This window comes from Anomalospiza imberbis, chromosome 5 (assembly GCF_031753505.1).
Source record: "Anomalospiza imberbis isolate Cuckoo-Finch-1a 21T00152 chromosome 5, ASM3175350v1, whole genome shotgun sequence".
NCBI lineage: Eukaryota > Metazoa > Chordata > Aves > Passeriformes > Viduidae > Anomalospiza > Anomalospiza imberbis.
The window spans coordinates 57089085-57106589 of NC_089685.1; the positions used below are offsets into that span (position 1 = coordinate 57089085).

The following is a 17505-nucleotide window of genomic DNA, read 5'->3' on the forward strand; positions in this document are numbered from 1 at the left end:
GAGAGTGAAAAATATACACAACCTTTAACTAAATAATAATTTCTTTTTAACTGCATGAACAGTTCAGTTTCCCAAAATTTAAAACTACTTGAAGTATGGTTGATAATTAAAACATTCAAATAAAACAACAAGGAGATAACATTTCCCCAGAGTCTATCAACTATTACGAGAGTACAGGCTTTAGTGTGGTTTTGAATGTTTACAGCATCAAGCATCTTGCACTAAAGCATGTAAAAGACTGCAGGCATGCACACATCCTCACCAGAGGCCACGGAAGTATTGATATTTTACTCAGGATTAAAAAAAAAACACTAATGCAAAAGAGATCAGCTGGTCTCCTTTTTCCAAACCTACTTATGGTGTTTTGCAGCCTTTTAAAACAATTATTTCAGTGCCTCCCTTCACTGGTCTGACCAAGAAGAGTTGCCAGGCATTAAAATAAAAAAAAATTAATTCACATGCCGAGTGCTTTCAGTGCTTAAGAGTCCACACCAGCTTTGCAGTGGAAAGGCATGATACATGAACTGCCTCAGGGGTTCTGTGGTGGCAGAATCCTACATTAACCAGCTCCTTTACTGCACTTCTGTCCACACCCCAACTGGGACACAACTCTGAGCTGTTGCTGGCAGAACTCCAGCATTCAAGTCAGTCTTGTGCACCAACAGGGCAGATAATACTTGGGGTCTGTAACATACAGAGTTCAGCATCACCCCCTCCACAGCAGCAAGCACAAAGAAATGCAACCAAAATATAAACCAGATACCAAGCAACACCATCAGAATTGAGGAGGTACCTTCTGGTCTGCAGACAGCTGTGCCAGGTGCTATTTGAATACTGCTAGAGAAAACACTTGTGCATCAGCAGCTACTTAAGCACAGATCAACAGAGGACAATGTGAAAACCACAGTGGAGTGATGACTGCCTAGGCAAAGCTGTAGATTACTTTTACCATAAACCTCACAGTCCTGCCACAGCTCACAGTGCAGCTGTATAACCATATATCATCTTGACATCAGCTCTCACGGCCTTCAGCTTCTCTTTTCCTCCCCTCATCCCTGTACAGGTGCTTGAGGAAACAGCATGAAGGTCTGATGCAAACCACCATTTCCAGGTCACACCCTCTTTTGGACCCAAATTTGGGTGTTTTGTCCTCATGGTGGGTGGCGGAACACAACTAGGAGTGCAACAGAATAAACCTGGGTAGAAGCCTTTTTGTCCAATGACTTTAGGAAAGGTGGCCTGGCTTCTTGTCTAATTCAAAGTCTGGTACCTAGTGTGATGCAAGTTTGATTTGGTTGATGTGTCCAAACTTGAAAGCTCTATTCAAACACAGCAGGACCTCTCAAGTGTCTCCACAACCACACCAAAGTCATGCTATCAGGTACCCTGTGACAATTATTTACATAGAAAGCAACAGCAGAGAAGTCATCAGGGTATTTTTAGATGCCTTTCAGCACAATTTAACAGCCGGAAACACAGTGAGTCAGCACTATGTGATCAACCAGCTTGCCAATTCTCCCAGGGCTGATCTGGGGAATCAGCTGTGCTGGATCAGCCAGTGGATGTGCACACATCTGTGTGTACACACAGAGATGCAAAGAAAACCCCTTCCAGCATGGCTGCAATGCTCATTCATGTCTGTGGTCACCAGGGCACAGGTCCTGGTAAGAATCCAAGCTGTACACTAATAAATGCAGTTAAAAGACAAAAAAAGTAAAAGCATGTATTACTATTACAAAGAAAAAAATAACTTTACCCACCTGTAAACTGTTCCCAGTTGAATATAATGAAAAGCATCGATCTTCATTAATAATGCCTTGCAAGTCAAAAAAAAAAAAAAAAAAACAGTTTTTATCACTTCAGCTATTTGACATGAAATTACAAAAGTCAAAGCAATTTTATCTACAACCTTTCTGCCTCAATAACACCTGAGCATTCTCCTTGAAACTTACTTCACAGCTTCCAAAATACTTTTATCAATGACTTTTACCTAGTTTTATCCTGTTGCACCCTAAGCTGGCTTGCCCCACCCACCATAATGACAAAATGCCCATAACATGTTCAACTTAAGAGCCACTTTAAAAAATATTGTTATTCTTATTGATGATGCTAATAACAGTAATAGTAATAATAATGATTGCTATTAAAGAGAAAAACATGAAACAAAATCCTTACATATCAATTCAGTGAAAAGTTGAAAGGCTTAAAAGCTCTCTTTACTTTCTTTGGCTATGTTCAGAGCACTACATAACTCATCACAAAGTTATTTATACATACCCGGTGCACATCATAATGAAGACCTCTGATGGCAAAATTGGGATCATAATCATACTTCCTTATTTCTGCAGGATACTAAGAAAAGAGAGCAATGATTTTCTTTTAAAAACATAATCAAAACAATAAAAATTGTTTCTGCAGAATTTTAAAAGTCTATGTTTTCTGTGCTTCTCATTTGCTGTAATCATTTAAGGAGAATTTTTCACAGGCTGGTGAGATTTGCAGGAACATGTCTTCAAGATAAGTCAAATATTTTTCCAAAACCCAAGGTCATTGCTTTAAATCTAAGGGCATCCTGGTACCTGAAGTTGGACATGCAGGTAGTCTGTAGTGATGACCTTTCAACATTAGCCTCTTGTTCAAAAAAGTTAATTTAATATATTCTTCATACATTTAAAAAAGTTCATTTAGAGATGCACATGAACTGAATGTCTGTCATGTACTCTTCCCTCAGGTTCTTTATATATAGTGTAGGTAGCTCATACCATTATATGGTGTGAGCTGTAATCTAACATTTTTCAGTATAAGCCCATTCTCAGTCAACTGTAATTTTGTCCTGCTTTAAACACAGGTTGCCATGAAAAGAAATGTTAGGTGCATGTGCTGGGCTAAGGGTTTTGTTCACTTGTTTTAAAAGGGTGAAATACTTCAGTAGTTTCAACAAGGCATGAGAAAACTGTAATTTCTTTGATTAAGACACTGAAAGGCAATCTTTCATTTTCCTCCCACAGGTTACAGCAGCCTTAGAACCTGACATTATTTTTCACCTTCTCTACAACAGTCTCCATACATATATGGCTAATTTACAAGCCTCCAGGGGGAAAAGTGCATTATGCAGCTTCAACAGAGCCTCTAGCTACTTTATAAGAAACAAATTGTCATTTCCCCCCTAAAGCTCTTATCTTGCTGAAGAGGACTTGCTCTGCAACTGCTGTAGATTGCATTTGTACTGAATACAAGCATCTACAGTTAAAGAAAGCAGTCCTATCATCCCTACACTAACACTTCCAGAAAATGTGGGGCAGGCTACTGATCTGAATGAAGAACAGCATCAAAAGTCTACAGACAGCTTGCAAGAGGTATACCTTTGGTCAGGAAACACGAAGCAGAGACACAAGGGAAATCATCAGGGAACAATACAGAATGTGATCAACTAAAAACTACCATGTACTGCACATGCCCCAAAGCAACCACATCCAGCACGTACAATGTGAAATAAATGTATAATCATTTATTTCTGACTTTATCAAACCTCTATATACTTGACTTGCTACTTTAATTTATTCTACTAGAAAGTTATCTTTTCAGATACATGCCAGTACGTATGAGCTTACCCTGGCACATAAATCAAAGCTTCCTTGCAAACCAAACAAAGAAACCATAAAAATGGTACTGTTTGCTTACCCCACTTTTGGTAGGGACAAATATAACTGGACTGAAACAGCAGTCCTGATAAAAAGGCACAAGGCCTGTGCATCAGGAAATAAATGAACCCAGGAATAAGAGCTTACATAGAACACCTGCTGCCACCTCCATGATCAGCATTAAATTGATGTTTATTCTCTTGGACAATTCCTTGCTTCCTACACTGCATTTTGCAATTTTTGATGTATTACCTCTCACTGCGATGAGCAAAATTTGCCATCTTTTAGGTTGACTGTGACAGTCATAATGGACACCATCTAGAGGGTCTTTTTCTAATGGTAAAGGTAAAAACATAAATTAACATTATCTTATAAGCAGATAAATTCCAAAAGGAGACAATTTCAATAAGCTGTCTGAAAAAGTAATTACAGCTTTGTTTAGTAGAACTCAGGAGATTTTAAGCAAGACAAACTGGAAAGCTATTGCTACCCAAATCCATTCAAATAGTAAAGGCAGAACACCATTAGAATTTTTGTCTACAAGAATTCATCTTGATTCCTACAGTAAAATGGGTTTTTCCCAAGAACCATGTAGCTTTAATAAAGTATATTTACACATCCCACAGAAATTGCTATCAAGACATGCCAAAATTGCAGGGGGATAAAGCTGTGTATGCTTGTAGCACCCATGAAGTTGTGTTTGCTCTTCCAAGGATATTTATAGGTGTTTATAAATAGCTCCTAACCTTTAGATTCAAATACGAAAGTAGAATAACACCACGCATTCAGATTTAGGTTGTATAAAAATACACAAGCAGCTTTATTAACATACTCCATGGACTTTTTGTCTTTTCCTTTCCTGCAAGTCCAATAGTTTTCTTAATTTTGCTTCTTTTAGTCCGCAGATTTTTTTCAGTACCTTCAGTTTCCCAAGCCACCCATCTCCCCCTCCACTTCCTGACACTCTTTTCCCATCCCCAAACTAGACAACAAGAAGCTCCAAACTGCCTGGATGTCAAGTGGTCACCGATGGGAGAACACTGCTTGGAGAGGCAGGAGGGCAGTGCTCTGAGCTGAACACTTCCCTGTATCCAGGCTCTGCTCACTGCACACACTGCCCCTTCAGCCAAGGCAGCTGAAATGCCAGGTACACACAGAGCACCTCGCAAGTACTCACTGCCATCAAAGCCCTGCTGTGAAGTCCAGCTAAAAATATTTCATAAGGAAATTAATCACTGCACTCACAGCAAGGGATGAAGCATAGTAACGGTAACTTTTAAGCTCCTTATTTATTAATGTGATTCCAATAAATGACAATCAGGAACAAACAACAAACCACATGCCCACATTAAGAGATAAGACAAATATAACTGTATTCCTTAACAGACTGTTCTCTGCTCAAAACTGCAGCTGAGAATAAAACAGGGCTTCTGTTGTGCATATGTAGGTGCTGTACAAAATGTGCTATAAGGGAGCCAAGCTAGGACTGAGACATGAAAAGATGATTTATGCCTCTCAGTCAAAAATGATTTACTATACCCTTTATTCATAAGTGTACTGTTATTCCATCAATTTTACTTACCCGATGCTCATTAATAAGAAGATCTCGAGCAGCATTGAATATGAGCGTGTGCAGATGTTTAGAATAAAAGACCAAGGTGTAGTCATAATCAAACCCATAAATTTCAATGTCTGACAGGCTCATTTCATTGTTTGAAAAAATAGCATCTGGATTCAGCATGTTACTCATAATTGAAGGAACCAACTCTGTGAACAGGGGAGAGGAAAAGAAGTTATACCAGCCTTGTAGCTTTATTTAAATAAAGACATAGAATTTTATTAGCAACTGCTAAATATAGATAAATTATGGTAGAAACAAACAAACTAATTCACACTAACCAGCTACTCCTTAACAATATGATGCTATTGAATATGTTGTCCCTAATTTGACTTGAAGATCTGTAGGTTTTAGTCCAAGTACACTTTTCTCTGCAGTCCAAGTTTGAAGAAAAAAAATGTATTTTGGCATCTTGCTTATCACATAACACCAGGCATAATTTTTTGCTAACTCCATTAACACATTTATTAACGTTTTTGAAAATGAATTTGGAGTTAAAGAATATTATTATATTATTATTACTGCTAGTCTAGGAACCTTGTCTTCTCCTCCCATTACTTGGTCCAGCTCCTGCCCCTGAAGCAGAACTGACATTGTTCTAATTTGATATTGCTTTAATTTTTGCTTCACCACTTCAAGGTTATCACATTAATCAGTTTCAGCTCACACAAATAAACTATATGGGACTGTGTACATAACAACTATTACATACAAATTCTTATGCTTATTAACCTCCTAGAGAATCAGAAAACCAAAAATATTTTGCTTATTTTCTACACACACAGAGTGTGCAAATCACTTTCATTTTTAAGGGAATGTTTCTGTTGATATTTGATGGAAAAAGTATACTGACTGAGAAATTAAAACCGTGTTATAATGAATAACTTTAGGACCAACACCAATGTCAGTACTAAACACTGAGAGTGTTTGTATTTCTTGTTTACAAAACTTGAAAGAGCAACATTAGGAGGCTAAACACTACTCTCCTGGCAGCATAAAACATGAGCGTGTTGTCCTTTTTTCCTTTCTCATATACTGCCTTTATACTCCAGACTTCCCCACCAGTGGAAGAAAACGGGGAACATTCATCTTAAACCGCTGCTTGGAAAGGTGAGTTTAAAGGGAACATGCTTTGTTTGGTTACTTTCCATATAGGTTTAAAAGGAATTAACCAAGCTTCTCTCAAAACCTGCAGCTCTGAGGATTGACCCCTACATGCTCCACCACTGAAAACATCTCAACAGGCAGGTAGGTGTGGGGACTTCAGATGCAGACATCCAAGTCTTCTAATTTTTAAGAGGGAAAAAACCAAATTCACCGAGTTTAATTCCAAATTTCAAATAAAGCCCAGCAATCAAATCAAATGCAATTTGACATGCTACAATAAAGGCAAATATTCCTACTCTACAGAAAGGGCCATGGAGCATTCAATTATCTTGAAGTCATAAGCAGAGTTTTTAATCAACTTCCAAAATCATGTTACAACACTCATTTCTGTATTATATAGTATTTTTTCAAATGTCAATTATGCAGCTTAGTGAGTTGACACTTGTTTTAAAAATAAAGATATTTTTGTAGCTATATATAGATAAAAAGACACTTCAGCTGAAAACTAGCTTGACTGGTGGCTGTCTGAAAAGAGACAGTGTAAACAGCTGGCAGCTATTAGACATTCTGGCCAGCAGACAGCATCACAAGTGCTATAAACCTTGGGTCAAAAAACAGGAGAGCCTTGTAGCCTTGTCATCTCAACATCATAACTAACTGAAATAGCATATACTTGAAGCCATTGGGTGGCTTAGTTGTAATATAATAGCCTGAAATATTCTAGAAGCAGTTGCCTCATCTTTCGCCAGCTCACACCCACTGACCAACTTATTTTCTCACAACATTACCCTACCTCAGCTCTTAGTATTATATGGCTGTGGTTTAGAACAAGAGAAAGTTAATTCCAAAAACAGGAAAAGAAAAAAATAGATTCAAAATAAAATGCACTTCCCTTCTTCCTATCCCTTATCTCACCCTCCAAAGCCCACAGACCTCTCTTGAGATCGCTAATATGGCTTTTAATTGCATTCTGAAATGCTGGCACTGTTTTACATTCACAAATGCTTTGCTTGCACCCAGTGCTGTGAAGTCTCAGCTCACGTTCAAGACTCCTAAGTGCAGGAAAACAATAATTTCTTTCTTTATAGGCAGAAAATGCAAGCTAAAGCATTATCCATTGCCACTACAGGACATGCTCTTCCCCATAGCATTACAGAACACACTCTGCCTCTTTTTCTTCCAGCTCTCAGAAAAGACCACATTTTCAAGCAATTATTATCTTGGTAATTCTCTTCCCATGGGAGCAAGGGTAGAAGCAAGCATTTCTCTCCTAGCTTTTTACCTGGCTGGGCTGCAGAACAGAGCTTCCCAGGGTCACGTATGTACCGCGAGCATTTTATAATGCCTCACAGAGTGCGCTATGATGGAACCGTACGCAAAATGAAAAGAGTCATCTAAAACTTCACAGCATCTTAACTTTTTGGAAGAGCAGCCTATTTCAGAATAGTTGTGCATATATATATATAACAGTCATCAATGAGATGACATTACCAACTTCTAGATTTTTTTTCTACATTTGCTTTTCTACACGCAACACACCCCCAAAGCCTGCCACTTTGCCCGGCCCAAGCTGCGCTGCACCAAAGGCGCTCCGAACAGCCGCGGCCGGGCGATGGTGGCGATGGTGTGAGGGGCTCAGAATCCCTCCGAGGGGAGGATGAAGGGGCAGCGGCCCCCACAGCCCAAGTCGCCGCTGTCCGGCCCCCGGGACCCACGGGTGAGGATGTCCCCGCGCCGCCGCTCCGGATGGGCACACCACGGCAGCGCCGAGCACACGGTCGCGGGAGCCGCTGCGGGACGGACCCGCGCCTCGGCCCCCGGAGCCTTCCCGCTCCCCCACAGGCTTCGCCCTTGCTCCGCTCCCCCACAGGCTTCGCCCTTGCTCCGCTCCCAGCCGCCAGCACGGGTCCGCTCCCTCCTGAGCGGCGGCGCTCCGGCCCGCCGAAAGGGAGCCGCTCACCCTTGGTGACCCTCTTGGCCTCCTTGTAGCGCGACCACAGGTAGCTCTTCATGTCGGGCGACGGCTGCTGCTGCTGCTGCGGGGCCACGGTGCAGAGAGGAGCGGCGCCCGCGGCGGGCAGGACGCGGCCCCGCCGCCCGCCCGCGCCCGCCCTGCCCGCCGCCAGCAGCGCCCGCGCCGCCACCGCTGCCATGCTCCGCGCTCAGCCCCGCCGAGCCGCTCCGCCGCCGCCGCCGGCTGAAGTCACTTCCTCGGGCCCCGCCCCGGGCCGGGAGGCGGGCCCGGCCCCGCAGGTAGCGGCGGGACGCAGGGCTCGGCCGGGCCCCCCGGGCTGGGCGGGCTCGGTTGCGCCCAGAAGCGGTGAGCGGGGAGCGGCGCGCAGCCGGTGCGGCCGGGCCCCGCGTCTCCCATCCGCCGTCCCGAGGAGGGAAAGCAGCGTCCCCCCATCCACCGTCACCGCCGGCAGCGTTTAATCTGCGCTGCTGAGCAAGGTCAAGGGGAGCTGCCTGGGGATCATCCCCCGACCTCATGGCTCTGCTGCTCCTCAAGGTCTCTGCTGTGCTCGGAGCTGCCTGGGATTCTTTCACCATAAACATCACATCAACAGCAAGTATTTACTTCTCCTGCCCGCTTGCACTTCCCAGGTACTATATACACCTGCTTATATCTGTAACAAAATAAGCTCAAAGCACAAGGGGTAAGTAAAATACACAGACGTTCTACTGCTGTTTTGAGGCCCTCATGTCCCTGTGAAGCACTAGCGACTGATAGCTGTAGACCCTGGCAGTCTAAGAATCTGAGCCATATCTATTGTACTTGGAGAAAAAAAAAAGTTAGACGATGCTTGGGTGAAGAACAACCAGACCAGACCGCTGCCACAGAGAACTGGTTACAACTCCACACACAGAAGTCCTGACATGCTCAGAAACTTTTTACAACAAAAGGAACATATTCTTTTTCCAGTACAGTAAACATTGAATACAACTTGAATACAACTTGTTCTTATTTCAAGGAGATCTACATTGTGACCATTGTCACTTATGTCTGGAAGTTACTCAGCGGTTATCCCCATCCATCTCAAAAAAAAAAAGCAATCCTATACAAAACTGAAGGATTTCAGAAAAAAAGAGTACTTTTTTTTTTTTAACAAAGAATGACTCTCACCTTGTTTTTACAGGCAAAACCACAACAAACTGAAAGAAAAATAATGAACTTTGGATTTCAAAGTGTCTGTCAGTAGCTATGTGTTCTGTACTTCCAACCAAGGCTGAATTCTTGACTGACAGTACAATTATTACAACTGAGATTGCCAAAAGTCTGATATGCTAAGGATTTCCCAGGCTTAGTTATTGGTTGAGACCAGACACAGCTTTCAAAGTTCCTACATTATCCTTTATGTTAATTGCATCGTCATTTCAGTATGCGATTCTGGTAAGCATCACTACAAATCTATCACAACAAATTCTGGGAACAAGGGGAGAACAAGATCGTCAATATTTAGAAAAACAAGAGAAGGTGAGATGAAAAACAACATCCTAGAGAATTACTAATCTGGTACTTGCCTTCTTTGATGTTCCTAGTCTGAGAATATTTTTGCAGAACCCTGCAACAGACAAAATGAAAACTCCATGTAACTTTCAGCATCAGATTTTCCATGTACAACTACAAAAAAAATTAAGTCATCTATGAAATTACAAGACTTGGTAAAAGTAATTTTTAATTTATGGCATAGTTCTAGAGTATTGTAGTTTTCTTGTCAGCCCAACTCTTCATCACCTTCAACAAAACAAAAATGTATAATAACTGGACAGCTTTTTTAATCCAGCCTAGGTGTTAATTAATCTCACATGCAATTCAGTTAAAATTAATAGAAAAAGTCTCATTGTCCTTCTCCTGAGCACAGCTTAGCCTGTGCTCCAAGTCCCAAAACTATAAACATTGTGAACAATAACCACTTTGGTCAGTGAGGCATTCTCAAGGAAGAATTACAAGAACTCCTCTGAATAATACAAGAAGGAGGAGTAATGAAGAAGATACTTCCAGCAATGTGTTGACACAGGTGTTGTTTGTTGTGCCATAAACAATAAGAGAATACGGCTGAGACAGGGATTTATGTTCCCTCACTGTGACACCAGCATTAAAGTTAGAAAAGTCTAATAGAAATCTGGAAAAAGACAGTACAGTGTCCTCTAGCACTCAGTTATCCCTTGAAACCTCAAGGCTTTAAATCTTCACATTAATTTCTTTTTTATATTATCAGACTAGAATGTTAATACTTCTATTTCTTCTGCAAGCACATGCAAGACACAATCTTGGATGTGCAAACTATTATTGGTGGTAGAAATCCCATCTTTGCTGCAGACAGTTTAGGTCCCCAGATAACCAGGACTAACCAATGAAAAGATCATTCTCCGTACATATCAGACAGCATGTTTTTCTAATGCTTGATGCATACAATACAAATAGAAAAAAGTTGTTTTCTATATGTACTTCTGTTAGCTAAGACAACTTCCATGGGGTGTTTGGCCAGCAAGTTATTCTCACAAATCAAATTAAACCCTAAGTGTTAACAGTGAGACTGGAGACAGAACTAAAACATGAGGTAATGGTGTTTAAAAATAAGTTGTTAACTCAACTTCAGACAACTCTGTTCTTTCCTGTGTCTGCTGGTTTCCAAGTAATGACTCAAATATTGGAAAATATGTGATAATATAAACTGGTATGAAGGAGCACATGTGGAAATTAATTTGTCTTTATTTGGAGTCCACATCCCTTCTTCCAATACTTGAATTAGCTTTTGTTTAAGCAGTAGAGAACCTGCAGAAGTAGAGGATGTCAACTTCAAGAATTCTTTCTAAAATGGCATTTAACATGAAATATGATCCTGCAGGCTAATGTTACGTTAAATACCTCTTAATCAGATCAGTCTATATGATCCTAGAGATGACTGTGATGACACAATGCACAAAAGAACCCAGACTTTCATTTTATTGCCAGCATTGACCACACCCATTATATCTGTTGCAAACTGAAAGGCGTTTAGGTATCTCTGACACTTAAAAAAAATAAAAAGAAAAAAGGAAATCCCATACCCAGCATAAAGAGCTTCACAGAAGAATTACCCTCCAAAGAACCTGAGAGGGCTTTCTTACAGAACAAGAAAGAGCATAGGCCTAAAACGAAAATGGCATGAGTTTTGTTATGCACATACCACGTAAGCGGAATTATATCTGGCATCCCACTATTATTTATGGCCTATGGAATTAACTAGGACTTGGGTGAGGGTAATAAACATGATCACTTTCAAGCTAAAGAGAATACTTACCAACTGTTTCACTTCTGACTGAATTTTGTGACCAGGAGTAACTCAGAGAGGCTACACAGACTCCTCATTCACAAACACCAGCTCTTTTAGCACTGCTGAGGCTCAGGGCACAGATGCCATGTGATCGCTGCATGTGCACACATAAAACACCCTGAGAACCTGTCAAGTGTTTTGTGTATATTACGGATGACAGGTCAGACACTACAGCTAATTTCTCGGGTTTGAAAGTTTTGTTGACACAGGGAAAACACACAAACCTCCCTGCAGCCTGCTCAGCCCTGTCATCTCCTTCCCACATCTGAGATCACTGAGAGGACTCAACACCTCAGAAACCATTTGGCCAATAAAGACACTCCTGTTCTTAAGTCACTGACGGATGTATTTCTAATCAGCTTCCAACTAAAGCCTCTGACTAGGCTAAGAGATACTGCAATGCATTAAAGCACCATTAAATGAAATTAAAATGCAGTGCTAGGAAAGCTGACAATGTCTTACTGCAGCCTCTGTGGTGCAGTGTTCCAAACAGAACAGCTTCACAAGCAATAAAACCATTTGACAGATTCTGTCAGACAGTTGTTTATCACAGAGGTGAATGACCTTGGACTGACAGAGAATGGGCAAAGGCAGCACAGAAACAACCTCCTGTGAAAGAAGAAAGAACGAAGGAAGAGCCTCTTACCACCTTAAAAGATTCTGAGGAATGTTACTTTCCTTATTTTATTTCCTGCTTATGTAAGTTTCCCTAAATGCGTTTGCAAAAATTATTTTGCTTTTTTACAGAACCATCAGATTCTATTGACCCAAGTCTTCTTGGAAACCATACCCTTTTCTAGTCCCTTTAGCCAGAGTACCTCTCACACTAACAAAAGTTTTCATATGGAAAATTTTGTCTGTGTTTTTATCCTGATATGCTTATCATTTTGGTATTGATACTTAACAATGAGAGGAATTGTGTTCATGTGCACCTATTTGGTAAAAGCATCTAACTCTTTAGAGAAAAAAACCTTTTTTGCCTGAGCTACTTACTTGCTTCCTTTGCTTCTATTTCAATAATAATAAGACACCATTTGAAATTAATTTGCCACATCTGATGTGGAAAAGAGAGACTGTAAGTGCACACTAGCCAAGCATATTAATACATGGTTAAAATGAGAGCAGAGAAATAAAGCAACTGAAATCGGAAACATTAGTGGCTGCACTGCTCTTCACAAACTTCAATATAAAGCAGATCTGCATACTTGCAGTGTTGCACTTCCACAACACAGCTGGGTAGAGAAGATTCTGATTATTTAGTCCTGCCTGGTGAACATTTGTCTGCTGTCCCTCCTTCCAGAAGAAAATGTGTAATCCAAACAAGTTATGAGATTTCCTGGTAACTGAAGTGGCACAGTTTTACTACCCAGCCACCCTGGAGTGTGAATTCTTGTACATTATTCCATCCAGTACATCAGACATCCTAAAAACTTGCCAAAACTTTCAATATGTTTTAACACAATTTCAAATAGCACACCGTTTGTACAGACTTAAAAAAAAAAAAAAACACAAAAAACAAACTACAACCAACAGACAGATCCACTAATAACACAGAAAAATCTGAGTTGAAAGGTACTCAAAAAGGATTATCAAATCCAGCTCTTAAGTGAAGGACCCATGCAAGGACCAATATCAAGGAGTCCTAAATAGGGATGCAAGTTTTGTAACTGCTTTAACTGCTTTTGCCCAACTTCCTAGCTTTGCAGCCTAAGAGTGAATTGAGAAGATTAAATGGCAATTAAAAACCAAACAAAACACATCACTTTTCTTTTCACACGAGAGATGCTTTAAACTATAGATTCACTTAGAAGCAAACTTAGCAGAGGAGTTAGAAGCCTATCATTGTTCTCTGTTAATACCATCCAGTACAGCACAGGCTACCTGTTATGTGACAGGTGAGCACTTAGCTAGCATCTGGTCCAAAGGAGAGTCTGAGTCTGCAAGGTAAAAAATAAGCAACCCTGAATTATTTTACACCAAATCTCAAAACAAAAATGCTGGCAAAGCAGGCACAGTCAAGTGTGTCTTTACTTAAATTCGCAGTGGACAGGAAATGCAAACACACTACAGAGACCATCACACTGTCTGGAAGATGGAGCACATCCTAAACGCCTGTAAGCATCCTCAACCACTCCCATTAGCTCTTGTTCAACCCTCATTAAAAATATCCTGGACTAAACCAAGTCCACCAGGTACTGTTAACCACATGTAATTCAATTTTTTTGTTAGCACATCAAGCACCAGGACAAAGAAATTTAGGTATACCCCTGACTTGGTCAAGGCAGTCCCAAAATGTAGGTATCTCATTCATAGGAGTCAGGACACGATTTCATCATGCCTTACACCAGAACAGAGGGTTTTCTAGCCCCAGGTTCAGTATGTGTCCAACAATTCACCCCCAATATGGCAGAATGGAAAAAAAAATTATGGAATTCAGCATTTACACCAGGTCACAGATTAAGGTTTCAAATGTATCAAAACCCATCATTTTCTTTACAAATTTAGGTGACATGATCATATAATATGTCACTTTTTACTCAGTACTTTATATATAGCCCTGACTTTTCTTGGGATGACTTGAAAACTCTGCCAGCTGTACTTGACCTCTAAATAAAGGATTCATCCTGCTATGCAAAATGTAGCTTGCATAGAAGCAAAAAGGGGAACATCCTTCACCCAAAAAAACTGAAGATAAAAGAAAGTAATTTAAAAAAATACAAATATGGCAAGAAATTAATTACTAGAAAATTACTAAAAATCCATTCCATTGCAACATGGTTGCAACTAAGTTTAACATAATTACACCGTGTCTGGAGCTTGCAAAGATTTATGAATACACTTAACTTAGGAGTCTCCTTGAAGTTTTAGCTCCTCACTGCACAAAGTCATTCCCTGAGGTGGGTCTTCATAGGCACAAGCTCCAAGAACACAGGACTCACAAACTATGTCTTGTTAGGGCATAATGCTAAAATAGTGACATGCAAGTTGTGAATGACATTCCAGCAGAGAAGCCTGTAAAAGAATGGCTCCATCCCCATAACTCTGTCCATAATGTTACTAAGCAACACGAATTTGCAGGCACTTCACTGCTGCAATTACAGTGATGTCTCAGATAAAATTGGTACAGCTTCAGTCTGCAGTCTTGAGTAATTTCTGAATCCTGTAATTAGTTTTATCAGAAGAAAGATTCAGACTATTTCATTTCATATAGAGTAAATAGACAGTTAATTTATAACAGTTTTCATGTTCTCTACATTTTGATATAAAATTAACTACATGTTTGCTTTTGTCCTTTATTTTTGATTTTAAGCAGCAGATGCCCATCCAAGAAGTCTCAATATTCTAAAGAACGAGCACCATAAAGCTGATCATCCTGTTTATTCTGGAAACTTCTTACTGATAAGAATTGTACACAGAAGAAAAGTAACATTATAGCCATCCAGTGTGGCACTGTGCCACCTGGCAAGGTCCTGGTGTCCATCTTGCATGAATTAAACACTACAAACATTTTTTAATGAGCCTCTCAGGAAACAGCATCACTCTTATATCAATGATAATTCATCCCACATGAAGAACCTTACTTTGTAATCTACCCTTAGTTTCTAGTGTACACAATTCAAGGAGTTCTTACAGAAATCTATTTTTGGCAAATAACTGAAGGTATCTTTGTGTCTTCTCTAGCTCAACCTCATAAAAATTGGAAGACAAACAAAACTTCTCATGCACTTGAGAGTTCAGAAAAACTCAGTATCAACATGATAACACAGAACAGCACATTAAATTATGACAGATCTCTCATTGCAGTGTAACACACATGATTAAGTGGCTGTATTATCAAATAAGACTTAATCATGCACATCTGAAACCAACAGAAGTTTTGCCTCTGTTTCCTTGGGACTGAACCAAGAGTTAATTACTATAGGCAAAGTTTCCAGAGCTGGTAAATGCTAAGCAGCTCTCACTTAATAGCAGCAATAATAAGGAATTGTTGAGTACAGACTGAGTTTGAAGTCTTGATTAAGATTTGACTCTCATGTCCTATTGAGCACTTATATCTTTTAAAAATCTGGATACCTAGTGATAGATCTAAATTCACATAACGGAGGTCTTTGAAATTCTCTTTTCAAGAAATACAGATAAATCTATTAAAACCCAGTAACATATAATTCTTAAAATAAAACTTACTCAGGAAATCTGAAACCATAGATGATTTTGATCTTAAAAATCTACTGTAAATCCTTTGAAAGACATCATTAGTTTCCTCAGATTGATATTTTCACCACACCATCCACTGCATTCTGCTGCTTCTTTAAAAGAATGTACATTAGCCTAGTATTAATAAAAACTCACAGCAAGAAGCATTTATTTCCTCAAAAGTGTCTACGTCTTGTAGGCAGAGAACTTGTGAATCACTTGTTACAAAACTATTACAGCAGATTTCAGCCTGACTATTTTGCTTGTCTCTGTCTTTTGGAAGAACACAGAAGATTCACTCCCCCTTCTTTCCCTGTACATTTAATAAGCCAGGCATGGCAGCATTTCATCTGACACAGCATCTTGTCAGATCCAAAGTCTATTTCTCTATCTTAAATTTTATTATTATCTGCTTTTGTTATATAATCATTCTTATAGGCATTTTCAAAACCTTTTGGCTACAAACAGAATGAATGCTCTAAAATATCCTCAAAACTACTTCTTTATATTCAACCCTCCAAATCCATATCATAATTCAGAATACTCAACATAGATGAGAAAACACACAACACAAGAGGGTAGCAAGGCAGCTATGGATTAAACACTTGTACACCAAGAGATAGAACAGAGACAAATGAATCAGCTCTTACAATGACTAAGAAATGCCAAGATAAAAGCCCATGAGAAAAGTAGCTGTAAATCCTGAGTATTCTAAAATAGATATTGTCACTCATCCCTGTTAAAGCTGCTCCACTTCACATGAAATAATTAAATCATTTGGTCTAGGAACAGAAAGGATGGTCTAAAGACACAGAGAAGACCTGAAAAGGAGTTTTGCGACTAGTTTACTCCAGAACCAAGAAACCAAGTCCAGTGGAAAAGAGTAACACATCCTAGAGAAAAAATAGTTTTGTCCTGATCAATAAATATTTAACTTCTTTTTCAAGATATCATCCAGTAGCTCACTTACCAAGCTGCTCATGCTACCTGGTGCTTTTACAGTGATGAAGGTACATGGGGTCACTGGAGTTTCCTAAGCTCACCCCAGAGTAGCAGTAAGAACAGAGATTTCATACTTGTCTGCATAGCTGGAGCACCTCAGCCAGTATATCTCCCTATCCCCTAACTTAAAAAAGGAAATATTTCAGAACCAAAATCCCAGGTCCACAAAAAAGCTGTAACTACTTTGAGGAGCCTGCAGCCTTTCTTCCCTACAAAATCTTTGTGATCGTCATCACCCACTCTCCCTCCCTCCCTCCTGTGAGGCTTCAGCTGGCAGTGTTCAAGCCATGCTCTGATGCAGCACAGCTGTGTAACCTGGAGCAGGGTCCTGTGAGAACAGCTGGGAGAGGCCTTGTCTGTGCTTCACCCACACACCTCCTGCTCTTTGGTTCCCAAGCTGCAGTTAAGCTCAGGATTGGGCCTTAGTTTGCTTCTAGGCTCTGCTCTAGGTATACCTGGCTTGGTCAAGGTGACGTCCTGGCTAGACTCATCTGCACCTGGTCAATATAGGCTAGTCTAGTAAGGAAAAAAAATGGTGGTATTATCCTTAATATTCATTTCACAATCCCAAAATAAGGTTCATCCTTCTTTTTAAGTAAATTGGGACATAAAACGAGCACTCAGA

At 40.1% G+C, this 17505-nt stretch overlaps 1 protein-coding gene across 3 annotated transcripts in view; it reads right to left on the minus strand.

Moving 5' to 3' along the window:
• NT5DC3 (5'-nucleotidase domain containing 3) overlaps positions 1–17115 on the minus strand; it is a 28587-nt gene extending 11472 nt beyond the window's left edge. Inside the window, exons 1-5 of one of the 3 annotated variants that reach the window (XM_068191019.1) lie at positions 16922–17105; positions 15870–15991; positions 5224–5408; positions 2278–2352; positions 1761–1816 (exon numbers count right to left, since the gene is read on the minus strand). In XM_068191019.1, coding sequence (XP_068047120.1) covers positions 1761–1816; positions 2278–2352; positions 5224–5408; positions 15870–15888 — 335 coding nt within the window. In that variant the 5' untranslated portion in view covers positions 15889–15991; positions 16922–17105. Of the gene's footprint in view, positions 1–1760; positions 1817–2277; positions 2353–5223; positions 5409–8326; positions 8558–15869; positions 15992–16921 lie in introns of those variants that run through there. The other 2 variants (XM_068191018.1, XM_068191017.1) reach the window with 2 other exon arrangements.
• Positions 17116–17505: the final 390 nt, after the last annotated feature.